We start from the raw sequence: 27,487 nt of genomic DNA, 5'->3' as shown, positions 1-27,487 counted from the left end.
TAATATTTTCATTGATTTTGCTTGTAATGAAAAAACAAAAGAGAATGAGAAATTTTTAAAAATCATTATTATTTTACACAAAACCCTCAAAATGAGCCCGACAAAAGTATTGGCACCCTTTGAAAAATCATGTGATGCTTCTCTAATTTGTTTAATTAACAGCACCTAATCACACTTGCAGCCAGTTATAATGGATTAAAGTTGACTCAACCTCTGTCCTGTGTCCTTGTGTGTACCACATTGAGCATGGAGAAAAGAAAGAAGACCAAAGAACTGTCTGAGGACTTGAGAAGCAAAATTGTGAGGAAGCATGGGCAATCTCAAGGTTACAAGTCCATCTCCAAAGACCTGAATGTTCCTGTGTCTACAGTGCGCAGTGTCATCAATAAGTGTAAAGCCCATGCCACTGTGGCTAACCTCCCTCGATGTGGACGGGAAAGAAAAATTGACGAGAGATTTCCAAGAAAGAGTGTGCGGATGGTGGCTAAAGAACCTCAACTAACATCCAAACGAGAAAAATTGACGAGAGATTTCCACGAAAGAGTGTGCGGATGGTGGCTAAAGAACCTCAACTAACATCCAAACAAGTTCAAGCTGTCCTGCAGTCCGAGGGTACAACAGTGTCAACCCATACTATCCGTTGGTGTCTGAATGAAAAGGGACTCTATGGTAGGATACCCAGGAAGACCCCACTTCTGACCCAGAGATATAAAAAAGCCAGGCTGGAGTTGGCCAAAACTTACCTGAGAAAGCCAAAAACATTTTGGAAGAATGTCCTACGTCTAGTGTAGCCCAAAGTTGCGGAGTAAGAGTAACGTTTCTTCCTCACAAATCTACTCAGGTAAAAGTAAAAAGTATGGCTTAGTAAAACTAGTCTTAGAAGTACATTTATCTCAAAAAGTTGCTCAAGTAAATGTAACTGAGTAAATGTAACGCATTACTACCCACCTCTGGGGATCATTATAAAATTCCAGTTCTCCAATAGTAAATACGACTTAAACGGGTGTTCACGTGCAATTTGGGACTCTACAAGTGGTAATTAGCATACTTAAGACACCACATGAAGGCAGCATTATTTAGTTGTTGTTTTTTTCCCCTTCAGGTGCGAGTCAATGTTCCCTCATGGTGTGACAGGATTTTGTGGAAGTCATACCCAGACACACACCTCATGTGCACAGCATATGGTGAGAATGAGAGGATTATTTAAAAAAATAAATATAAAACATACACAATTAAAGCATTGCCTGCCATTTTTTTTTAACCAATTGTGTATTTCTTTATTTGGCACTTCTGATTGAAAATGATTTCATAGCGAAGTGCTTTCTATGATTTATTTTCAGGTTGCACAGATGACATTTTCACCAGTGACCACTCTCCTGTTTTCGCCACCTTCCAAGTTGGCGTGACGAATCATTTTAGCTCCAAAGCAGGTGTGCTTTTGAGGACTATTTATACCCGCTTGGAATAGCAGCAGCACCAGCAGCTCTCCTCATCACGTGAACAGTTTTGTCTTTCGTGCCAAACAGATCCAGGTTCCGGTGTGGAGAGGGCATGGGTTGAGCTAGAAGGCATCGAGGCCATTGTCAAAACAGCTAGCAAAGAAAAGTTCTTGATTGACTTTTCCTCATCTTGTCTAGAAGGTACGGCGTAACGAAAACGTATATATATATATATATATATATATATATATATATATATATATATATATATATATATATATATATATATATATATATATATATATATATATATATCAAATGATTTACTGATATGTTGTACCATTGTATCCAAAGCAAATATGATTTTCATTACAATGATCATTTGCTTTCATTGAGGACTACAGAACTCAGACAATACAAAATTTCATTTGTTTATTAATAATAATAATCACTTACAAAAACATGAAAATATAAAATTAAAAATAATTTTTTATCCTTTAATTTTTAATTTAAATATAGATTTAAAAATACTTTGAGTCAAAGAATTAATTTTTTTATGTTAAATATTTTTGATAAGTCAGCAATTGTTCTTATTAACATATACATTTAATATATATATAAATGTATATACAGTATGTTAGACCATTTTTGTGTCAAAAATGTCTCCAAATAAATTCGTGAACTATCAAAATACTTGTCGATTCCCGTAATTTTGGCAGCCCTTGTGCCATTGACAGTGATAGATGTCCATGGTTTCCCCCTAGAAAACTGGCGTTAGACAAGCCCACCATGTTTTTGGAAAAATAAATATAGAAATGTTAAGTTGACAGGAAATTTAAAATTGTGACTATTAAGTGTTGTTATAAGCCATTTATTAACTCACTGGCTGCCATTGACAGCGCTAGACTACCAATCCATTTTGACTTGGAGGGGCAAATAAAGTTAATAGTATTGTCTTTCTCATTTTTTATTTTTTAAAATGAGTGAATGATTTTAATGATAAAAAAACAGTAAATATTAGCGATTCAATTTTAAAAAATGATCAAATTAAAATAACAAAAAATGAAAACGGCAGTAAATATTGTCATATTACATTCTTTAAAAAAAATGTATATATATATAAAATTGGGGTTGTTAATTTTTAATATTACTTTTAAAATAAAACTTATTTTTTAATTTTATATACAGTATATATGGTATATATTTATCTATGTAGATGTTTTTTCTTTTGAATTATTTTTTAATAATCAAATGATTGCTGTCAGCCTTCTTATTCAAAATTATATCATCGTCAATGCCAATCAATATTAAAAATGCAGAGTCTTACAAGAAGTAGTCTTGAAATTGAGTTTTTACAAACAAATATACAATGCAATTCAGTGCAATGGCAGAGAGCTAGGACAGGTTTGTTCACATGTCCACCACAAGATGTCACAATTGCCGTTTCAAAGCTATCACCAGATGCAGTTAAAATTAGGTTAAAATGTGTATATATATAATTTTTTAATAATACTCTGGAGTAAAATTCCCTGATATTATCGGGTAGCCGATTAAAGCATTTGAAAATGATATCGGATAATATCGACATCGGTTTTTCATTACTGGTTTTGCGCCAGTATGCATTTTGCCTTCAAAGTGAATGTAGAAGCATTCTTTCCATCTTCGTTTGTACAAGGGCTTTTCACGGCTTAGAACAGCTTCTCCTTCTCAAAGAATGTTTATTTGGAAAACCTTGAAGTTGCCACATTTATCATTATTAAAGCAATCAGTGGAGAATCACAACACAATTAGCCATAATATGACAAATCTACGACCGCATATATCGGTATTGGATTTTTGGAGTTGGAAAATATTGGGATATCGATTATTGGTTAAAAAGTCATTATCTACTCTGGAGGGGCCAAAATAAACGAATGGTTGCCATTGAGTTCCCATTCTGTATCACTTAACAGAAACTCGTCGCTCAAGTGAAAATGATTCTCAAAGCTGCGACGTTCCAGGCTTTCTCAAACTGGGCTGGTCCTTTAAACAGCTACCAAAGGTTAGCAACGCTCACATACATTAGCGTGGTTCAAATGTAACCGTTAACTAACTCCTGCTCATTTTGTCTTAGCTGCTTCCACATCGGTCTGACATGGATTACCTCCAAGATCAGCACCTGCTGTTATCTGTCAAGTCATGCGATGGTTTCGAGTCATACGGTAACATCGACTTCCGTCACGGGAAATTGAATTTTCTGTGTGAGCGGATATTTTGTTCTTCCAGGCGAGTGCTGTGTTGCTCTGCGCTCTCTTGTGGGCGCGTCTGAGCAGTTTGAGACCTTCCTGAGCCACCGAGGGGAGGAAATCGGATCCGTCAGAGGCCGGGTCCGCATTCACGTGCCCAAGGACCGACGAGGAAGTCGCGAGAAGACGTACGGTAGGTCAGTCGGACGCAACTCTTCCGCTCCCTCTGCGTTCTTTCTTCCTTCTTAGCTTTCACCTCCACTGGCAGCCAGTCCTGGTTTCAGTCTCGCGTTGCTTCCTCTGTTTGGTTCCTGGCTTTGCACTTACGCTTCCTCTTTTGGCTTCCGATTGACTGGCTCTGAGCAGATGCTTCCTGAAGCGGTCAAACAGGGCACCAGGTCAGCACACTTTTACTCCGCTGTGCTTTAACCCTTTACATACGTGGACATTACATTTTGAAGTCATTGGCTGCCATTGACGTCGCTAGACGTCCAATTCATTATGAGTAGGATGGGCGAACTCAAAATGAATTGGACGTCTAGTGCCATCAATGGCAGCCAATGACTTGAAGGTGCCTTCTACTGTTTTAATGCTGACAAACTCACATCGAAAAAAAACATTTCGAAAGGCAATGTTTGATTTTTTTCACCTACTTTGGGCTTTTCCAGATTGGTTCCGGTTTGAAAAAGATGAGAAAGCTCCCAGCAAGGGACACGTGTGTCACGCTTCTCCTCGAGTACAAATAAACAGGTGAGTAAAAAAAAAAAATATATATATATATATATATATATATATTTATCTATATATATGGCGGAAAACACAGACAAAACTGAAAAAGCAGTTGCACTCCTCCTTAAAAGAAACTGCTGTATTTTAAGCCAAAACAACTGTTGTTTGATAGAACAATATGTCCATATGCTGCCGTAGCAGATTCATGGCGCATTAAGCCCCCGAACTATTTTTAATTTGTCCGTTTTACTCGGAAAACCCCCGTTTACAGACGTCGTGTAACCGCTTTTGTTTCAACCCAGCCATAAAACGAAGGTAATTATATTTATTATTCAAAATGTCTGTCGTTTTTAGCTTAGAACAATTAATTGATGTCTCATGTTTCATTAAAAAAAAAAAAAAAACTTGAAAAAATTATTCACTCGCATATTTTAAATTTTAAAAAAAATCACATCATCACGAAAAAAAAAGTAAAAAAGTCACGGATATCTACGTCGCTTTGTTGTATTTTTTTTTTTTTGTTACTTTCGCATTTTCTCCGATATGTTACGTGATAAATAATCGATCCAAACAAAGAGAAAATGAAAAAAAAAAGTTTTACAGGGTAAATACTAGTCCTTCTCAAAAAATTAGCATATGTGATAAAGTTCATTATTTTCTGTAATGTACTGATAAACATTAGACTTTCATATGTTTTAGATTCATTACACACAACTGAAGTAGTTCAAGCCTTTTATTGTTTTAATATTGACGATTTTGGCAAAAAAGTCAAGAAAAACCAAAAATCCCCATCTCAAAAAATTTGCTTATCATGAAAAGGTACTCTAAAGAAGCTACTAACCTAATCATCTGAATCAACAAATTAACTCAAAACCCCTGCGAAAGATTCCTGAGGCTTTTAAAAACTTCCAGCCTGGTTCATTACTCAAAACTGCAATCATGGACAAGACTGCCAAACTGACTGCTGTCCAGAAGGCAAGAGGCTAAGACACAGAAAGAAATTTTTGAGCGAATAGGCTGTTCCCAGAGTGCTGTATCAAGGCACCTCAGTGGGAAGTCTGTGGGAAGGAAAATGTGTGGCAGGAAACGCCGCACAATCAGAAGAGGGGACCGCACCCCGAGAAAGATTGTGGAGGAGGGCCGATTTCCAGACCTTGGGGGACCTGAAGAAACAGTGGACTGAGTCTGGAGTAGAAACATCCAGAGCCACCGTACACAGGAGTCTGGAGTAGAAACATCCACAGCCACTGTGCACAGGCGTGTGCTGGGAAATGGCAGAAGCGCCTGACCTGGGCTACAGAGAAGCAGCACTGGACTGTTGCTCAGTGTTCCAAAGTACTTTTTTCAGATGAAAGCAAATTTTGCATGTCATTCGGAAATCAAGGTGCCAAAGTTTGGAGGAAGTCTGGGGAGAAGGAAATGCCAAAATGCCTGAAGTCCAGTGTCAAGTACCCACAGTCAATGATGGTCTGGGGTGCCATGTCAGCTGCTGGTGTTGGTCTACCGTGTTTTATCAAGGGGAGGGTCAATGCAGCTGGCTATCAGGAGATTTTGGAGCACTTCCTGCTTCCATCTGCTGAAAAGCTTTATGGAGATGAAGATTTCATTTTTCAGCACGACCTGGCACCTGCTCACAGTGCCAAAACCACTGGTAAATGGTTTACTGAGCATGGCATTACTGTGGTCAATTGGCCTACCAACTCTCCTGACCTGAACCCCATAGAGAATCTGTGGGATATTGTAAAGAGGAAGTTGAGAGACACAAGACCCAACACTGTGGATGAGCTTAAGGCTGCTATCGAAGCATCCTGGGCCTCCATAACACCTCAGCAGTGCCACAGGCTGATTGCCTCCATGCCACGCCGCATTGAAGCAGTCATTTCTGCAAAAGGATTCCCGACCAAGTATTGAGTGCATAGCTGATATAATTAATTGAAGGTTGACTTTTTTGTATTAAACATTTTTTTTGGATTGGTCGGATGAAATATGCTAATTTTTTTAATATAGGGATTTTTGTTTTTTCTTGACTTTTTTTTGCCAAAATCATCAATATTAAAACAGTAAAAGGCTTGAACTACTTCAGTTGTGAGTAATGAATCTAAAATATATCAAAGTCTAATGTTTATCAGTACATTACAGAAAATAATGAACTTTATCACAATATGCAAATTTTTTTAGGACTAGTATATGAAAAAGAAAATCTCGACCACTCCTTGATGTCTATGATTTCTGCATCGCGACCCTTGTTATATTACCATGTTTTACCCATAAAATCCCCCCCAAAATCCAGCTGTGGCCATTCACAGCTGCCTTAAAACGAGAATACAAAAGATTTTTTTCGTCCTATTGTTTTTTGTATCAAGCATGTTTTTAAATTTTGATACAGAAATTCAATGAATGAATATTTACTGTTTATTTTCTTTTTGTTTTAATTTTTTTTCAATGAATCTGATTTTGTTTAAAATGTTAATAAATATAAACCAGGCACGAGTAGGCAATGTACTGTTTTTTTCCCTTTTAGGAAAAATCATTATTCTTAATAATTAAAAATTAGAATAAGTGTTTTCCCCTTTTTGTTTTATTTAAAATGTTTTCAGTTAAATCAAAATAATTCTTTTTTTTAAATCAAAATAAGGAATATTTACAGCTTTTTCGTTTTTTATTTAAAAAAATAATTTTTCAAAAATAAAAAAATATATAAACAATACAAGAATACGGCTTTTGTTCCTTTAAAATAAAATGTTTCTTTAAAAATATAGTTTTAAACATAGTTGTTTTAAACATAGTTTCTTTAAACTAATGTGTTGCAGGTGTTTGTCAGCTCCTCCCAAGCCGAGCCCTAGCAGCTACACCAATCCGGCCTACTTCATCTTGGAGGACGTGTCGGTGGTCCGTGGTACGGAAGAGCTTCTGCCCCAGCGACGGGACCCTCAGGTGATCTGGGCCGGAAACGAAGCTCTGCAGCTCCCCAAGATCTCGGGACGGCGCGTCTTCAACGCCAGACGTCGCTCGGACTTCACCGAGATCGAAATTCCCGCCGTCCTTCCGCAGTACTCATCCGCTCCTCTTCAAGCGCCTCAACCCGACTCCTCTTATGAGCTTTTTCCAGCCAAGAAGCCTTCTCCCATTTCTCCACCTTCTAGCAAAAGTGTCTCGCAGCGTCAGGAGTCTAAATACCAGCCGAAAAACTCTATTTTACCAGATAAGAACCTGAGGAACCTGTACATGAATCAATCAGCAATTATGCGGCAAAAAACCAAGAGGGATCTGCAAGAGAGGACCGATCCTCTCAGGAAAACTAAGGCCCCGCCGGTTTTCCAATTCACCCCCATTCCTGCTCCTTTAGAACACTGCCGGCCCACCCCTTGGGTGGCAGAACAGCAGCAGTGGCGGCAGCCCCCTGGACCATTGGGAGACAACTCTCTCACTGCTCTACAGATTGCCAAATCACTCAGTGAGGTTGACTTCTTCCCTTCAAAACCGTCCTATCCCAGCTTGAGGTCAGGCTATGGGAACGGTCCTGTCTTGAACACGGAGCGGCGCCACAGCTGGGAGAATGAGGTACTGATCGGCTGCCAATTATTTTGAATTGTATCGGTCTGCAATCCGCAAAGTGAGGCGTTGTCTAGCAGTGATGCAAGAAGGGCCGTGAACTAAGAAATAAAAGTAAATATAGAAAATAGGGCTGTCAAAATTATCGCGTTAACGCACGGTAATTAATTTTTTAAATTAATCACGTTAAAATGTTTTACAGCAAGGCTTTTTGTGCTGTCCAACAGCGAACTCTTGTGGTCGCTTTGCGACATGGTTTATTGTTTTCTTGCCAGTTCATTATGGCTGCACGACGTCTCGGGCTGATAATGTTGTGCTTATATGATCCTTGGACAAGATTTGTCCGTAAGTATGGTTGTTGTAAAGAATGTACATATTATGTTAGTAAGCGAAATGTTCTATTTTTTGTATGAGACGCTTTTTGTTTATGTTTAGTGAACCTGTATAGCGTGCTAAGCTAACGTTGTTGCTAATGCAATGCTTGTGTACTTTTTTTTTGTAGTTTTACGACGGTCTAAAGAGGACAATGGTTTGAGGCCATTTTATTAATAAATCAGATGAAAAAGGAAGAAGTCTAATTATTAAGGCGTCGTTCATTAGCTGTCTAGCTTTGGAAAAAGTAGACGCTTCGGAGTGAGGACAGCATAGACAGATTTAAATGACAGTAGAGTGAAATGCCCACTACAGTTCTTATGTACCGTATGTTGAATGTATATATATCCATCTTGTGTCTTATCTTTCCATTCCAACAATTTATTTTACAGAATATATATATAATTTACAGAAAAATATGGCATATTTTATAGATGGTTTGAATTGCGATTAATTGTGATTAATTACGATTAATTAATTTTTAAGCTGTAATTAACTCGATTAAAAATTTTAATCGTTTGACAGCCCTAATAGAAAATTAATTGAAATTAAATATAAATAAAAAGTATAAAAAAAATTTAAAAAGGAATTTATTTTCATGCATAATTTGTTTTGGGGTTATTTATTTATTTAATTAATATTTCCCCATTTTTAGTTGTATTTTTCAATTCAATTTTCATTTGTTTAAATTTATGCAAGACAGCGTGGTTTTGGTTAAGGTTACATACAAACATTATAATAGACATTACATACAGTGAGGAGCAGAAGTATTTGCACCCCTTGGGATTTTGCAAGTTCACCCACTTAGAAAACAGGTAGAGGTCTGAAATTTCAATTATAGATGTATTTCCATTTATAGTGACATTATCTAATTAAAAAAAAAAAAAAAAAAAAATGGAACTCATATTGTATAATTTTTCAATTATTTGTAATTTACTGGGGTAAGGGGGTTGTGGCTCAAAATCTGATGATACATTTTGGCTCAAAATCTGACGATACATTTCACCATTCATCTTCTGCTTTATAAGTTACAGTCGTCTTGTCCCCTTTGCCGAAAAGCTTCCCCAAAGCACAATGTTTCCACCCCCATACTTCACAGTGGGGATGGTATTCTTGGGATTGTACTCATCCTTCTTTTTCCTCCACACACGACGAGTACAGTTTGGACAAAAAAGTTCTACTTTGGTGTCATTTGACCACATGACTTTCTACCTTGACCCCTCTGCATCATTCAGATGGTCCCTGGCAAACTTCAGACGGGCCTTCACATGTACCGGCTTCAACGGGGAAACCTGAGCAATGCATGATTTTAAACCATCGCACCATAGTGTTCTACTGACAGTGGCCTTTGAAGCTGTGCATCCAGCTCTCTTCAGGTCATTGACCAGCTCCTGCTGTGTAGTTGTAAGCTTAGTTCTCCCTTTTCTCACCATGAGTTATGCCCGACAAGGAGAGATTTTACATGCAGCCCCAGTCTGAGGTAGATTATCAGTGATTATTAGCCTTTCCGTTTTCTAACAATTGCTGAAACTGTTGATTTATTCTCACCAAGCTGCTTTCCAACTGTCCAGTAGCTTTTTCCAGCTTTGTGGAGCTCAACAATTTTTTTCCCCCTCTGGTGTCTATGGAAGGCTCTCTGGTCTTGCCCATGGTAGCAGTTGGATTATGATTGACTGTGGGGTGCACAGGTGACAATAAAGAGCTCAAACAGGTGGTGGGTTGGTGGTTACTCATGGGGTAAAGGTGGACTTTTTTTTTAAAGTAGACTGACAACTCTCTGAGTGTCATAATTATTGCTGATTCTCAGGGGTACAAATTCTTATGAACCCCAGTAAATGACAAATAAATTATTTTTAAAAATCATACAATGTGATTTCTGGATGTTTTTGGATTATGTCCCTATAAGTGGAAATGCATCTATGATTGAAGTTTCAGACCTCTACCTATTTTCTAAGTGGATGAACTTGCAAAATCACAAGGGGTGCAAATACTTCTGCTCCTAACTGTATACGGTATACTAGCATATGCATGTGTATATAGCACTAGATGCATAATGCCCTGTGTGAGTCAATCAGGATGGCAGTTAGCACTTGTTGGCCATTTTGCGTCACTGCCATTCGATAAACATAACATTCGAGTCAATGGAGCGTGTACTTTAATAGAATTACCAAGGATGGATCAATTGGTACATATACCTATTGAATCCAGAGAAGGGTCATTTGGCCCTAAACAGATATCTATTGTGAGAGTTGATGTATTTATTAGTTATTCGCATTCATAAGAGTTCCTTAGTTGATACCCTAGTTGAAATATATTACTTTTTTAAATTTTCTATTTAAATTCCTATTCATTTCTAGCTATCCAGAGTTGTCAGGCTCATCTGACTCCATTCTGGTCAGTTCTGTAGGCCAAAAAACATTTTGGGTTTTGCAGTAAAGTAGCTATAAAAATGCTCTATTTTTAACTGACTTTGTTTTTCATAGATGTCAGAGATGCGGTAAATTTACTGCAAACAACAAATAAATATGAATCAAACCGTTTAAAAAACAACAGATGTTCAATCGTGGCATCCAGTCATCCCTCTGCTGTGAATTTAAATGAGTTCATCACTCGTAGACGTCCAATTCATTTGAACTGGGAGGGCAGCGAATGAACGAAACGCACTTCAAATGGATTGGACGTCTAGCACCGTTAATATGGGGTTATATTGCTGACACTATTCTGAACGAGCAATAATGGAAATTGAGCAAAAATAACCTAGATTTCGAGCACAAAAAATGCACTGGATCGAAATATCAATATTTTGGTATCGATCCGCCCATCCCTACCGACGAGCAGAGGAGTCGAGATACAGAGCGAGAGCAGGAGGGGGGAATTGAGCGGCACAGAGTAGATTTTTTTTTTGCTCAATATTATTTTCTGTGCTCAAAATGTACGATTGCTCGCTTAAAATCTTTAACCACTCGCTCAATATATTTTTTTGTGCTCAGAGTAGATTTTTTTTTTGCTCAATATTATTTTCTGTGCTCAAAATGTACGATTGCTCGCTTAAAATCCTTAACTGCTCGCTCAATATATTTTTTTGTGCTCAGAGTAGATTTTTTTTTTGCTCAGTATTATTTTCTGTGCTCAAAATGTACGATTGCTCGCTTAAAATCTTTAATTGCTCGCTCAATATATTTTTTTGTGCTCAAAATCTAGGTTATTTTTGCTCAATTTCCATTTTTGCTTGCTCGGAATAGTGTCAGCAATATAGCACTATATTACTATACAGTGTTCTATATGACACTATATAGAAAATATTCTGAACAAGCAATAATGGAAATTGAGCAAAAATAACCTAGATTTCGAGCACAAAAAAATATATTGAGCGAGCAGTTAAAGATTTTAAGCGAGCAATCGTACATTCGTTCAGAATAGTGTCAGCAATATAACCCCATACGTTAATGGCAGCCATTGAGTTAAGTAGCGTTTCGATCCTGATGCTCCTCTTGTGTGAGGACTTCTGTCATAAAACAATCAAGTGCTTGTGCTATGTAGGAAGAAAGAAAGCTGTCTGTACTGTGGCGCACTCTGCTATGATCATTCATTCTGTCAAGAATGCACATATTTTTGTGCCGTGTCGTCTTTACCTGAGGCGCTGGCCTCCTCTGTGTTATGACATGCGTGGTTGCAACGTATTTTTATTTCTGTTAACTTTGACCCGAATGATATGTACACAGTCAAGGGAACATCAAAATGAATTTAAAAAAATGGTGTCTGTGTTGCATCAATACAGGTATCTGTGCTCCAAGGTGCTCCAGAGACCGTTTGTGAGCTTCTCAGTGCACTAGGACTCCAAAAATACACCTTGGGGCTCAGTCTTAATGGCTGGGATGATCTGGATTACTTCAGGTAATGCTGACGTTTACTTTCACACATGAAGCCATGTTTTCCAACCACTTCTATTTATTCATTTAATTTTATTTTTTTGAATCATCATTTGAATTATGACTTTTCTTTTACAAATTTTTATTTTATTCATTATTGTAATTTATTATATAGTGGGCATGTGCCGATTACTGTTTTCAAGGTATACCATAGTATGAAAACGTCACTGTTTCAAACCCCCCCCCACCAGTTGTTGGTCAGTGTCATTGAGTCAGCTGTCCTACATGATGGCTGGAGGAGGTGAAACTCCTGAACTTTTTCCCCCCATCTAAGAAAAAGAAATCGCTGGTATGGGAATATTTCGGCTACAGAAAAGTTACAGGCGGCCACGGCTTAGACGTGGAGGGCCAACCGACATGTAAAACATGTTTGCGGAGGATGGCTGCTGAGGAGGCAATACCGCCAATATGATTTCGCATTTATACAAAATTAAAGTTCAGTAAACACTGTCATGAACTTTTCCCACCAGGTAAAGGAGTTAACTCCAGCGTGTTTAGTGTGTCTAGCGGTAGTAAAATGTGTTTTTTTTTCCTCTGTGGCAGCTGTCTGTGTTGAGAAAGAGAGTGTATGTATAATGTAAACATAATAGTCATACACACGTTTTTGATGGAAAATAATTCAATTATTTATGTTCTTATGGTAATAATGTTGAGCTGTGGCTGTGGGTTTACGCTCCCCTAAAGGACTGCATTTATTTAGAATATTTCAGTTATTATTACTATTTTTAATTTTTTCTAACATTATACTTATGTTCCAATTTGCGAATATGCTTTGAAAAATAAAAATCCAGTTCAATGGAGAAAAGTTTTTTTTTTTTTTCTAAACAGAGATATCTCAAAGTAACACATTTTAGAGCTCTAATTGCAATTCTGTGAAACAGTGATATTCTTACCTAAGGTTATAACACAGTCAGAATCTCATACCGGTACATGGCTATTATATAGTGTACAGTGTATAGTGTACTTATTATGCTAAAGTATTTATTTGAAATTATTGTATTATTTTTAACTATTCATTTTGTTTATTTTATGGTTTTTATTATTATTATATATTATTTTATACTGTATGTATTAAAATATAATACATACAGTACAAAAAAAATTCTTTTTATTTTATTTGTACTTATAATTATTTATACTTGTTTTTTCATTGTTTTTATTAATATATCAATTTTTACATTTATTTTTAAAATATTTTTATTGACTGTCATTGTTTTACAGTAACATTATTCTTTATTATATTTTTATAATTTATTTATACATATGATTTTTTTTTTTTTTTTTTGATAGTTTCTTTTTTTTTAAATTGCCATTTTTTTCACTCCGCAGTGGCATCACAGAAGATGATCTGCGCGCTGCGGGAGTTACCAACTCATCGCACCGTCGCAGGATTTTGGAGAACCTGCCTCGTAACTGGAACTAAAGTACTTTAAAACAAAACAAAAAAAGGACAGTAACAAAACATTTTTTTGGGCAGAAGTACATCTCCGTGTGGCAATTGTTGAGCAAACTTGAACTTTTCAGGGATTTTGTCTCAATGCATCCGTCCAAAAAAGAGTGTTTGAGGTACAAGAAATAGCAAAAAGCCAAGAAAAATACATCTGCTTCCAATTCAGTTTTTCTTGAAGCCCATCTGCTTGTTTTCTTTGCTTCACGTGGACATGACTGAGTTACTTTTTTTCATCACTTTTTCAGTGGTGTATCCTTCAGCAGTCAAAAAACTCAAACTTATTCCTCCAACTATCTACATTATCTGATTGCAAATGTTGACTATCCCTCCACTTTCTCCTCACTGCGTGTACTTTCCACTAATATTGAGCCTCCATCCGAGCTTGTAAAAGGCCCCCAAACAAACCTATAGAGTGGTATGAAATCCATATTGTACATATGTCGTCATGTCCATTCAGCTCTGTTTACCTTCTCATACTCTATCAGGTCACTTAATCAGCGCTTGGTGTTGACCGTCTGTCCACAAGTAAAGTGCGTTAGTTGACCTTCAGCAAGATATTTCTTCCAATTGACTGAGCGACACTCACAATCGCACAGCACTGAGCAACATCTCAATTTGACAAGATTGTCTGTTTATTGTCATTTTTTGGCTGCGAAATGAAACCTCGCCGCTATTGTTTATAACAAAACCGTTTGGCACAATCCCAAACGACAATGACAGTGTGCTTCAGTAGTTACTGATTAAGGCACGTCCAAACAAACCTTGTCTGTTTACTGACCTCAAGAGCTGGTTTATCCATGATGTCATCACCAACACACCATTTTTTGGCAGCTTATACAAAAAGGAAATCTTCCCGGCCCTGTTTTCGGGGACCTGTACCGTAAGTGTGGAACAGGACTCTCTGGCTTTAAAAAGATAAAAATGCTCAGTTTTGACTAAATTAAACCAGGTTTGTGGTATTTTATCAAGTCATTCCCTGGCACCGATAGCAATTAGACATGCAATCATTAGCCAGTCAAAATGGATTGGAGCAGGGGTGTCACTAGGTTTTAAGAACATGGAGTGCTTAGCCCCCAGGAGATGCACAGGATGTAAATGAACATAGCGTACAGGCGCAAAACTTCACAAACACGTAACAAAGACTGATAATAGCTTCAGTCTATTTTTTAATACAGTGGAACAACAGGAAAAAAATGGCTACAATGGCGTACCACAAGCAACACGTCACTTTTGCTCATTAATATTCATGATGTTAGCAATTGTGGCTAGGCGGGTAAAACTCCCGTTTGTCCCTAATAGTGAATAAATGGATATTGTGTACGAACGAGATGTTTACTGAACTAAACCTACCAAATCTGTCCCGTTTGTCCCTAATAGTAAATAAATGGATATAGTGTACGAACGAGATGTTTACTGAGCTAAACCTATCAATTCTGTCCAAAAACGATGTCCCTGTGCCAAATTCACTGGTAAACAGGTGGAAGAACATACAAGTGTTCAGTTAAAGTAATGGCTTTAGTGTCAAGAGATGAAAATGACGGGAAAAAGAGCCGCGCCGACCTAAGCTTAACCTTTTATCGACACCTTTTTCTTACGCCACAATGACATTCTCCTGTTTGAACAATCTTTGACCACCATATGCCCTGTCTTCCTTATATATTATATTCTCTGGTTCAAGGGCGTAGCTTTGCATTGGGATGGTAGGAACATAACACTACCAACTTTTCAGGATGCTCAAATTGTCCCCACCAACTTTTAAGCAACCTTATTTGCATTATATAATGACTTCAGTTATATAGGTCATTTGATTGTCTTCCCATATGTTGTAAGGGTACAATGGCGTACCGCAAGCAACACGTCAGTTCCGCTCATTAATATTCATGGCATTAGCTACTGTTGCTAAGTAAGGACAAGCCACCGTTTGTCCCTAATAGGAAATGACTGGAAATCGTGTACGAAGGAGATTTAAACCTACCGATTCTCTCCGAAAATTATGTGCCTGGTGCCAAATTCACTGGCAAAGATGTGGAAGAACATAAAAATGTTCAGTTAAAGAGATGGCTTTAGTGTCGAAAGCTGAAAAAGACAAAAAAAACGAGCCGACCTAAGCATAGCTTTAGCTTTTTTATCGACGCGACTGACAATGACATTCTCCTGTTTCAACAAGCTATCCTTTACCATCAGCCCTGTCTTTCTTATATGTCCTCTGGTTGTCCTACGTCTCTTACCGTTCTTGGGGGTAATTTAGTTAGCTTTGTGTAGCGATCGCAAATGCTACTCAGTGACAGCCAACGAACACTTTTAATTTTTTCATTGATAACACATCTTAATCCTATAATTTATTTACACTTCCCCCTTACTAAAGTTGTTTTTTTATATATATATATATATATATATATATATATATATATATATAACAGAAACGGTAACAGTGGCAGTCAGATACCATTGTAATTCTTTCAGGTCATTCATTGTCAGACAGAAGCAGTACGGCACGTTACGCAAAAAAAAAAAAAAAGTTAAAAATATAAAAATGGCTTACCTCTTTGTCCTCTGAAAGACCATGCCAACCCAACATAATGTTTACTGCATATGAAACGTGAATGGATTCGCCGAGCTGGTGTTAAAAAGTTGATTCGGTCTTCACATTTTTTCCTCTCGAGTTTTTGGTTTCCGGAAACGTATGAAGAATAATCCTTCATGTGTCGTAATGTCTAGAGTCGTTTCTACAAGTTCCAAAAAAGCAATGCGTGATCGGCATGTTCGTTTTTGAAAGATTACCGGAGAAAAGTAGCACTTTTTACGTTGGGTCTATGGGAGGGTGGGTCTATAATGTCCCACTTCGGCTTTACTTCCGCTTTACGATGCGACGTCACGGTCTAAAAATAGCCTGCGTGCGGTACACCATTGACCCGACCATTATTAAGTTAATTACAGTACTTTCATTATGTTCAGACTTACATTCACCTCTTTTCACTTACTGAATGTGCCAGTCCATTTTTTCCCTCAAACGCACGTTTGATTGGCTGATGACTTAACACACACACACACACACACACACTCGCATTGACAGCCCGACAGAAATACAACATGCCGCCTCCTCCGCCCCCTTCGAAGACGAGGGATATTAGAAGTTTTTTTCCGCCAGCAGCAGCCACTGTAAGTAATCTGAAATGCCGTCAATGTTGTGGAGGTGGGGAACACACCATCAATTTTACTACTGAAAGTCCGACCTACATCAGACTTAGTATAACATTAATCTGTGTGAATTTCTCGAACTCGAGGAGGAAGTTGCATTGAGAGAAATACCCTCCTGTATGTTTTCTACTATTAACGTTAAAACTAAAAAATGTAGTGAACTAAGGATTATCCCCTTATAGATAATTAATTAATGATTAACAAGTTTGTATTTCTTGTGTATGTTACTATAATTTGTGTTCAGATATTGCAATTTAAATTTGCTAATAAATTCCAGACATTTATTCTGGGAGTTTTCAAACTATTTCTTTAGTAGTTTTTGAAAACAAAATGAAAGTTAGTCGTAGTCAATACCAGATTTATTTTTCATTGATCATTTAGGCTCATATTGGTGAGAAATGTAGCCCTGACCCCCGTTCACCCAGTGTTTGGTCTTTTAAATGTCCCGTCCGCAGCAAAAAGTGTACATGCCGTTTATGCTGTTATATTGTCTCTCCCAATGTTGAGGCCAAACCTACGTCCTTGCTCTGGTTGTCTTACGTCTCTAACTATTCTTGGGGGGAATTTACATTGCCATTCTTGTGTAGCGATCGCAAATGCTACTGGGTGACAGCCAACGAACACTTTTAATTTTTTCAGTAATAACAAATCTTAATTCTATAATTTATTTACACTTCGCCCTTACTAAAGTTGTTTTTTCAAAACAGAAAAGTAAACAGTGGCAGTCACATAGCATTTTAATTTTTTTCAGGTCATTCATTGTCAGACAAAAGCAGCACGGCAAAACGCCACGCGAATAAGTAAGTAAAAATATCAAAATGGCTTATCTCTTCGTCCTCTGAAGGACCATGGCCCCAAACAAAGTGTTTACTGCATATGAAATGTGAATGGCTTCACCTTGCTGGCGTTAAACTGGTCTTTTGGACGTCCACGCAAGTTGATCCATTCTTCACATTTTTCCTCCGAGTTTTATGTTTCGGGAAACGTATGAAGAAAACATTCTTCATATGCCATAATGTCTAGAGTCGCTTCTACAAGTTCCATATCAGCAATGTTTGATCGGCATGTTTATTTTTTGAAAGATTACCGGAGAAAACGAGCAGAAATATAATGGATTGTATGCGAGGGCGTGTGTATAATAGGGCGGTACGATGGCGACGTCACGGTCTAAAAATAGCATTCGTGTGGTACGCTATTGCAAGTTACTTGGTAGATGAAAGCATCATAGAATGCTACTGCTATAGAATGCTATATAAAAACAGATATATATTGTTGTTATATTGTAGCCTCTACAAAGCAACGCTAACTCGGTGACAATGCACACTCAGCAGGAAAAAACATTATTTTCAATTATTTGTACTCACCTGGATGCCCTAAACTGTATGTAAAAAAAAAAGAAAAAAAAAAGTTGACTGACAATTTAAGATGACGCTCTCCACGCTAAATGCTAATGCTAACTAGAACACTAATGCTATGGTAGCGCTTTGAGTCAACTGTCATCATCATCGTCATCGCTTTTGCAACAGTGTCACCAGTGGATTGGACATCTTTTGCCGTCAACGGTGCTGAACGATGATCCATTACAGTCACTGGCAGCCAATGAGTTAATTAAAACACAATCATTGCATGAGTCAATATAATGTAAAGAAAGTCCATTCCTGTTGATTTCGGGATAATTCCAGGTAAGAGTTCAAAGTCAATGGAATAATCATTCACTGATAGCCAATGAGTTAAAAAAAAAAACATACTGTGATTGCATGATTCAATACAATGTAAAAGTCAAATTTGATTGTTTTTGAGGAAGTTTCGGGTCAGTTCTTGTTGATTTTGGGGCAGTTAGGGTCATTCCCTGTTGATTATGGGGCATTTACAGGTCATGTTCTATTTTGGTGCTATTTCCGGTCACTTCCTGTTGATTCAGTTGTATTGTCAGGTCGCTTCCTGTTTATTTTGGGGTAATTTAGATTGCTTCCTGTTGATTTTCGGTAACCTCCTGTTGATATGAAAGCATTCACAGGACACTTCCTGTTGATTTTGGGGCAATTCCAGGTCATTTCTTGCTGATTATGGTGAGTTTTCAGGTCACTTCCTATTGATTTTGGGTAATTTCCTATTGATTTTTGGGACATTAAAGATCAGTGTTGGGAATAACAGCGTTACATAACGGCGTTATTTTTTCAGTAACGGGGTAATCTAATTATTTTTTCTGCTGTTACAACGCCGTTACCGTTACTGACGGTCAAAAGTAGTGCGTTACTTTGAATAAATTGAAGAAACTACCAGCCATAGCGAGTCTTCTCTGCTCTGTTTACATGTCATCCAAGACATTCAGGTTAATGGCAATGAAAATAGTAAACACACATAGCCTACCTTTGCAAGAACGATGGAGTTGCCGTCTGATACAGTCATAATGTGCAGGTCCTGCACCCATCCGCAGCAAAACTGTTCGTAGCAATTTGTAATTTCGAAATTGCTGATGAGTTTAGTAACATATACCAAACAATAAATACAGCAGAATGTCCATTTCGCGTAATTGTGGAAGCCCGTCGACATTTTTACTCCATTTGTCTTCGGCTTGCTCGTAAGGGTCAACATTGTTCATATCCTTAAGTTTAATCTGTTCTTTGCCTTAGTAATGAGTTTGTCTCTTTATTGAACTGGCAAGTTAAAGTTTGATATCCCGTGAGCCAGACCTGCTTCCAATATGGCTGCGTTGTTGTCACATCTCACGTGATCCCCATTCTGTGACGTAAACGCTCGAGCCTAATAGCGCACATACTTCAGAGCCAGTGTTTTCACACACAAACCGGAACAGCGCGTGCGGCAAACACACACATGCAAAACAGATGCAGAGGGATATGATGGCAGAGCATTCAGAGGAAAATTTGTCCTTTACGAGGTGGAGATATAAACACTATTTCAAGTTGGTCGAAATTAAAGGAAAGAACGTGCATGTAAAGTGTAATTTATGTCCCGGGGCAAAGCTTTTGTCGACAATTGTGGTAAGCAATTCAAATCTGTTTATTTTGTTGCACTTCAAGTGTAGGATAAATCTGTTGCTGGTGAGGTGCAATAAATATTACAAGGTTCTATAACACAACTACCTGTCTGTTCTTCTCTATTCAACTGACTGGAATACTGCTCAGAAATTTTCAAATTCTTTGACATACAACAACTTCTTTTTTAAAGTAACGGAAATAGTTACTTTCCCTGGTAACTAGTTACTTTTACTATAGAGTAATTCAGTTACTAACTCAGTTACTTTTTGGAAGTAGTAGTGAGTAACTATACTAATTACTTTTTTAAAGTAACATGCCCAACACTGCTTTTGATTTGGGGGCATTTTGGGTAACTTCCTGGTTGTTTGGGGAGAAATTTGGGTCACTGTTGATTTTTTTAGCATGCCAGGTAACGTTCTGTTGATTCTGGGTATTTCCAGGTAACTTTCTGGTGATTTGGGGGCAAGTCTTCTTGCACTTTAAAATGTCATGTCTTTATGATGCTGCATTACTATTTCATGACTCTGAAGTGTATCAAAGCATGTGACCATACAAACCATCCAAAAAGAAATCTGATATGGTGCAGCTGTTCAAATATTCATCCATACATTTGGGGAGCAACCTCAAGACATTTATAGTACTTCTTAGACATTTTTCAAATATAGACATGCTGTTAGATGTTCATGTTACCAGTTTTTCAACTTAGTTCTCTTAAATTTTACATGATTACATCCCATCATGTGGTTGTGCTTCACCCAACGGTGCACATTACAACTCCCCTGTGCCTCCGCCCCTTGGATCTTGCATTAACGCACTCCACTCCCCCTTAGCCAGCCCCAGCCCACTTGTTCCTCCCACTTCCACCCACGCCTCCAAATAACTTAGCAGCGTGTCAGATGCGCTCCAGAAAGGCCTCTGGACTTCAGTGACTTTGCACACAGATCGAATGTAAGGAACGCCGTGGGTGTACCTGAAGGGGACCTCGAGGTGGATCTTGAGGGAGAGGACTCAGATTTGTGCAGGTATGACATGATTATCCTTGTTTTTGTCGGCACATCTGGAGAAACCACGCCAGCTTCAGTTCAGCTTCTTGTCATTTCTGTACACCCTCAGCTTCCCCATGGAAACGGTCACCCCGGTGTCGTCCACACTGAACCAAAGCTGCCGCTTCAATGAAGAATTCAAATACATCCTTCTGCCCGTCTGTTATTCGCTGGTTTTCGCAGCAGGCCTGGCGCTCAACGCAGCTGCTCTGTGGACCTTTGCCAAAATGCGCCCGTGGAACGCCAGCGCAGTCTTCATGTTCCACTTGGCACTGTCTGACTTCCTATACGTGCTTTCACTCCCCACGCTCATCTACTACTACGCAAACCGCAGCCACTGGCCCTTCGGCGTGGTGGCGTGCAAAATCGTCCGCTTCCTGTTTTACGCTAACCTCTACTGTAGCATTTTGTTGCTCACCTGTATTAGCGTGCACCGCTACATGGGTATCTGCCACCCTATCAAAGCACTGACCCTACTAAAAGCCCGTCACGCCCACCTAACGTGCGCCGCCGTGTGGATGGTGGTAGCGGTGTGCCTAGTACCCAAGTTGGTGTTCGTCACCACATCCAAGAGGGACAACGACACGTTGTGCCATGACACCACTAGCCGCGACGCCTTCAGGCACTACGTGGACTACAGCTCGGCCGTAATGGTACTTCTCTTCGGGCTTCCCTTCCTGGTCATCGTGGTGTGCTACTGCCTGATGGCACGGACCTTGCGCTCGTCCGCTAACCTAGCTTCGCGGGGGAAGTCCGTCAAGCTCATTGCGGTGGTGCTGATCGTCTTTGCAGTCAGTTTCGTGCCCTTTCACATCACCAGGACCATCTACTACACTGCCCGCGTCCTCAAGCTGGACTGCCAAACGCTTAACGTGGTCAACTTCACATACAAGATCACCAGGCCGCTAGCTAGCCTCAATAGCTGCATCGACCCAGTCTTGTACTTGTTGGCCGGGGACCGCTATCGAGCCCAGATGCTTTATGCTCTGACTGGGAGGAGGCGGAACGAAGCTGGGCGAGTGCCCGACCGGGGCCCAGTTGACAAGAATGCAAGTATCGCACTGGTATACAAGACCTTGGACGCTCAGGTCGACGGACAGGGGACAAATTTGTAGGAAACTGAAGAAGAAAAAAAAACATCCTTGTTTCAGGGTGTCCTCCAAAAAACTTGGTGGTAGAGGAGCCCACAAGTGGCCTCCCACAGTTTTTGAAAAATAAATAAAAATGTTAAGTTGACAGGAATTTTGAAAGTGAGACTACTATGTGTTATTATAAGCCATTTACTCAAAACCAGTCTTACAAAAATGTCAAAATAGTTTTAGCAATTCTGCCCGACCAGACAAATTCAAAGCACCACTATATTTTGTCATTTTCTACCTCTTTGACCTTGTTGGCCTGCATATTTGAGTTGACTAGGATAATCTGTTATGTAGTTATTAAGTTCAAGCAAAATTGCTTTTCTGACCACTGTGACCTTTGACATCGTGAACCCAAAATTTACCTCTTCCGTTTCATATTAGGAATATATTCTTCAAATGTGTTGTTAATCCCTTTATTTTTTTCAATAGTTAACTTGAACAAAACCAAAGAGACATACTAGAAAATACATTTCATAAGAAATTGCATTTGGAGGAATTGCTTTACAATTTACATCACTTCCTCATTGGCATTGACAACACTATACGTCCCATCCATTTGGACATCTAGCGCCATCAATGGCACAGAAAGAGCCAGTCCTCCCAATTTAAATGAATTGGGAGTCTATTTTCATCAGTGGGAGGCAATGAATTAATTGTGAGTCACTTCCTGTTAGGGTACTAATGGGTGTACATTATCGGGCATTACCGTGTCACTTCCTGTACATTTTGGATCATTTCCTGTTGATTTTAGAAAAATTTCTAGGACGCTTTTATTCGTTGGCCACTTTCTTTTGATTTTGGGGCATTTCTTGGTCTCTTCCTGTTGATTTCAGTTTACTTCCTTTTTTGGGGGGCACTTACAGCTCACTTTCTGTTGATTTTGGAGAATTCCCTGGTCACTTCCTATTCAATTTGGGTCACTTGTATGCCACCGTATTGGCCCGAATATAAGACGGTGTTTTTTTGCATTGAAATAAGACTGAAAAAGTGGGGGTCGTCTTATATTGGCGGTCTAGGCATTATACCGATTCACGACGCTAGATGGCGCCCGATATCATTGAAGCGATGTTCTGTCATGACAGATCTCAGCTACTCAAGTTTAACCAGTTAACTTCCTGTTAGGGTACTAATGGATCACTGCCTGTACATTTTGGATCATTTCCTGTTGATTGTAGAAAAAATTCTAGGATGCTCTTATTCGTTGGCCACTTCCTTTTGATTTTGGGGCATTTCTTGGTCTTTTCCTGTTGATTTCGGTTTACTTTTTTGGGGGGCACTTACAACTCACTTTCTGTTGATTTTGGCCCACATTCTGATAATTTTGGAGAATTCCCTGGTCACTTCCTATAAAATTTGGGTCACTCACTACCGTATTGGCCCGAATATAAGACGTTGTTTTTTGTATTGAAATACGACTTTTGAAATACGACTGAAAAAGTGGGCGTCATCTTATATTCGCGGTCTAGACATTATACCCATTCACGACGCTAGACGGCGCCAGATATCATTGAAGTGATGTTCAGTCATGACAGATCTCAGCTACTCAAGTTGAACCAGTCTGCATTATTTTATTGCAATGTTTTTCCTTATTCAGATTTGTTTCAAGACTACAGTTACAGTTAGACTTCACTTTGATGGTTAATGCAGTTATTGCAATTTTGTTGTTTTATCATTATAGATTGGTTTATTTATATTTCAAAACCAGAAGCCATTCATTTACGAATGTGATTGCACTTTAGTTTACATATTTAAATGTTCAGATATTAAGATTTGAATGATGCAAAAATAACAGGCTTTTTCTCGCAAATATATTGTTACAATCATGTTTCAGATGTACTGTAATTATTTTCTGTATAAAAATTAATTTGGTGTTCAAAAAGTCTTTTTTTTCAAACTTCAGTCATGAAAAAGAGGGGGTCGCCTTGTAATCAGCGCCGTCTTATATTCGGGCCAATATGGTACTAATTTTTGGAAAATTTGGGTATATATATATATATATATATATATATATTAGGGCTGTCAAACGATTAAAATTTTTAATCGAGTTAATTACAGCTTAAAAATTAATTAATCGTAATTAATCGCAATTAATCGCAATTCAAACCATCTATAAAATATGCCATATTTTTCTGTAAATTATTGTTGGAATGGAAAGATAAGACACAAGATGGATGTATACAGTCAACATACGGTACATAAGGACTGTATTTGTTTATTATAACAATAAATCAACAAGATGGCATTAACATTATTAACATTCTGTTAAAGCGATCCATGGATAGAAAGACTTGTTATGTTAGTACAAGTTATAGAAATTTTATATTAAAACCCCTCTTAATGTTTTCGTTTTTATAAAATTCGTAAAATTTTCAATCAAAAAATAAACTAGTAGCCCGCCATTGTTGATGTCAATAATTACTTACATGCTCATGGGTGCTGAAGCCTATAAAATCAGTTGCACCCAAGCGCCAGCAGAGGGCGGCAAAACTCCATAAAACACAATTAACAAGTGAGCGCTTCACTGTACCGTCATTTAAATCTGTCTGAGCGGGGCATCTGCGTTAATTGCATCCAACATTTTAAAAAATTAATTAACGCCCGTTAACGCGATAATTTTGACAGCCCTAATATATATATATATATATATATATAGTAACCACCAATGAAGTGTTTTTGCTGGTCATAGTTGAAAAACAGTAAGAGTTGAAATGCTCCTACTGACAGAAATGAAATGCTTTTGTGGCAGTTCAGAATTTTTCTACCCCCCCAAAACTAAATACAGTATTTTTTTTGTAATTGTGGGGATAATTTGCAAATAATAGAGGTTAACTCATTTGGTTCCATTGGCGGTGATAGACATCCAATCTCTTTAACTGGGAAACATAGGTGGAGTTTGACTTTTGTGGCAGGGGGGCAAAACATGTCGGTGAAGCCAAAAAGCAGTTTCAGCAATAAAATTAACTTACAAGATATATGCTTGGATAGTAGTTTAGCCCATGATCGTACATACTGGCATCCCAGCTGTGTGCGGGTCTGCGTGCGTGTGTGAGCGCGTGCGTTTTTCTGTCTTACCTCGTGGAGAAGTAGACGCTGCATCCTTTTTGACTGAATATTCCTGCCAGAATCTGTCCTTTGGTGGTTTTGGCTAAGCAAAGCAAATGGCCGTCTCTAAAGTGATAGTCACATGATGTGTTCCAAAAATAATTCTGACGCATTATATATATATTTTTTGATTTTTTTGTTCATTTCATTAATTTTTGTTGTTTGTTTTGTTGCTTTAAACATTTATAGACAACATTTTACCGGCAAAGTCTTAATTTTAAATTCATATATAGGAAAAGTCAATTATATGCAATGACATTTTCGGCCACCGGGGGGGGGGGGGGGGGGGTATATGCCCCCTCCCTGGAATTGTTCCGAAATCAACAGTTAATTTTTATTCACTGCCATTGCAAGTGATAAAAGTCCAGTCCATTAAGATGGCATTGCTAAATTTCCCAGTTCCAAAAGATTGGACGTCCATCGCCGCCAGTGGCAACCAAAGAGTTAACATGCACTCAACACAAACAGCTGCCAGCTGTTTTCGTCTGTTGCTTTGACATCTGTTCAATTGCTCTCCCAAACCTCCCACACAATTCCCCGCCAAGCTTTGGGACCTACAAACATGTTCTTACATGAAACTCGTTTCTAAAAACCTCCATGTCTCAGTTTGGTCACGTTTAAGTCGCAGATTTGCATGGAAGAGGAAATGCTGCATACCTTTTTAACTCTTTCAGTGCCTATGACAATGATGGACTTCAAATAATGTGGTTCTTTTCATCTTACTGCTGTGAATTTAAATGTGTTTCTCACTAGTAGACGTCAATGGCAGCCAATGATTTCATAAGTTTGACAGAAAGTCAGTTGGTTTATATTTGTGAGCGGTTTATGCATTCCTAAACTTAAAACGTTTTGCGGACTTTTTTTTAAAGGCTCAATTGCAAACCGAGCGCGCAGTACCTTCTAGCGGTCAAACAGAGAAATGCGGTGTATTTACAAACAGTTTTATGAATAAAAAGATAATACATCTCGTTAGCTAAGTAAGATAATTGCCTAAATCATATACTGTATAAACCAAATTGAGATTTATGTGTATTTGTTTGTGTATTTACATAGTTTCATAAATAAAAAGATCATACATCTTGTTAGCTAAGTAGGATGCTTGCCTAAATCATATACTGTATAATCCAAAGTGAGATTTATGCACAATATTTACGCTTCCAACACTGCTGCATCATCCTGTTTTACTGCTTTGCTCTTAAACCAATCAGAACTGTTCAAAAACACAATCTGCCTTAGTCATATAAATATTAAATGTGTTTGCATGTTTTTTTTTCTTCCATTTCACAGTTGGTCAATTATACTATTAGACTGACTCAACTATCTAATATTGAATATTTATTTTTTTACACTGACAAAAATATTTTATAAACAAGCGGCCCCTAAATTGGAAAAAGAAAACATAAAAATACAACAAAAATAATAAGACAAAAGTAAATATAGATGCAGTAATAGATTACAATAAAAGTTTTATTTAAAAATTAAAACAGTTTTTATTTTGGAGGGTGGGGGAGTAAAATTTATAAAATAAATAGAAAATTCCTCCTTATAGCTATCTACAGTGAGGAGTAGTTTTGCACCCCGCATGATTTTGCAAGTTCACCCACGTAGAAAATAGGTAGAGGTCTGAAATTTCAATCATAGATGCATATCCGCTCGTAGAGACATAATCTTAAAAAAAAAATAAAAATCCAGAAATCACATTGTATGATTTAAAAAAATAATTTATTTGTAATTTACTGGGGTCCATAAGTATTTGTACCCCTGAAAATCAGCAATAATTATGACACTCAAACAGTGATAGAAAAAAAGGTCCACATTTACCCCATGAGCAGGGGCGGACTGGTAATCTGTGGGTTCTGGAGGATCACAGAACGGCCGGTGCCGTGGACGGCCGGCGGCCGCCATTCATTATGCATCAATGTTTTTATCCCCCCTATCCTCTGATTATCTACAGTTCGCATCCAATCCGACAGGTGGCAGCAATGCGCCTGGTTTTTCACCGCCAATCTGATAGACTAGGAACGACGAAAGCACAGAGTAGCCTTCATTGGTTCCTTCCTTGTGGAAGCAAAATAGCGACGAGTGTTAATGCACAATATGGATGGTGGTGGCAAAAAAACTGAAAAGAGCAGGGTGGCGCAGAGAAGGTTAGAGAGAAAAAATTAAAGAAACTGGAGAGTGAAGCATTAAAATGTCATAAATCGACAAATATTTTCGCAAGCAGCAGTCTGGCTGCAACGGCCACGTCGGGTAACAACAGCTCAGCTCCCGGCGATGGTGAGAGGGAGCTGCAGCCGCTCTGACGTGCAG

General features: G+C 38.2%; 2 protein-coding genes across 3 annotated transcripts in view; both read left to right on the top strand.

The window, feature by feature from the left end:
* inppl1b (inositol polyphosphate phosphatase-like 1b) overlaps positions 1 to 19,994 on the top strand; it is a 51,156-nt gene extending 31,162 nt beyond the window's left edge. For both annotated transcript variants that reach the window (XM_057849947.1, XM_057849946.1), the window contains exons 18-27: positions 1,103 to 1,184; positions 1,341 to 1,430; positions 1,527 to 1,640; positions 3,392 to 3,480; positions 3,553 to 3,640; positions 3,705 to 3,857; positions 4,333 to 4,414; positions 7,204 to 7,954; positions 12,096 to 12,211; positions 13,576 to 19,994. In XM_057849947.1, coding sequence (XP_057705930.1) covers positions 1,103 to 1,184; positions 1,341 to 1,430; positions 1,527 to 1,640; positions 3,392 to 3,480; positions 3,553 to 3,640; positions 3,705 to 3,857; positions 4,333 to 4,414; positions 7,204 to 7,954; positions 12,096 to 12,211; positions 13,576 to 13,669 — 1,659 coding nt within the window. In that variant the 3' untranslated portion in view covers positions 13,670 to 19,994. The remainder of the gene's footprint in view (positions 1 to 1,102; positions 1,185 to 1,340; positions 1,431 to 1,526; positions 1,641 to 3,391; positions 3,481 to 3,552; positions 3,641 to 3,704; positions 3,858 to 4,332; positions 4,415 to 7,203; positions 7,955 to 12,095; positions 12,212 to 13,575) is intronic.
* Positions 19,995 to 20,260: 266 nt separating this feature from the next.
* p2ry4 (pyrimidinergic receptor P2Y4) lies at positions 20,261 to 23,872 on the top strand. The gene is made up of 2 exons (XM_057849950.1): positions 20,261 to 20,915; positions 21,007 to 23,872. The coding sequence occupies exon 2, from the start codon at positions 21,014 to 21,016 to the stop codon at positions 22,049 to 22,051; it is 1,038 nt and encodes a 345-aa protein (XP_057705933.1). The 5' UTR covers positions 20,261 to 20,915; positions 21,007 to 21,013; the 3' UTR covers positions 22,052 to 23,872.
* The last annotated feature ends 3,615 nt before the right edge of the window (positions 23,873 to 27,487 follow it).

This window comes from Corythoichthys intestinalis, chromosome 11 (assembly GCF_030265065.1).
Source record: "Corythoichthys intestinalis isolate RoL2023-P3 chromosome 11, ASM3026506v1, whole genome shotgun sequence".
Lineage (NCBI taxonomy): Eukaryota > Metazoa > Chordata > Actinopteri > Syngnathiformes > Syngnathidae > Corythoichthys > Corythoichthys intestinalis.
The sequence above is the reverse complement of the archived record's forward strand: the minus strand, read 5'-3'. Positions and strand labels throughout refer to the sequence as shown.

Coding starts and splice junctions, on each gene's coding strand:
- p2ry4 (XM_057849950.1), top strand. CDS start 21,014: ATGGAAACGGTCACCCCGGTGTCGTCCACACTGAACCAAAGCTGCCGC.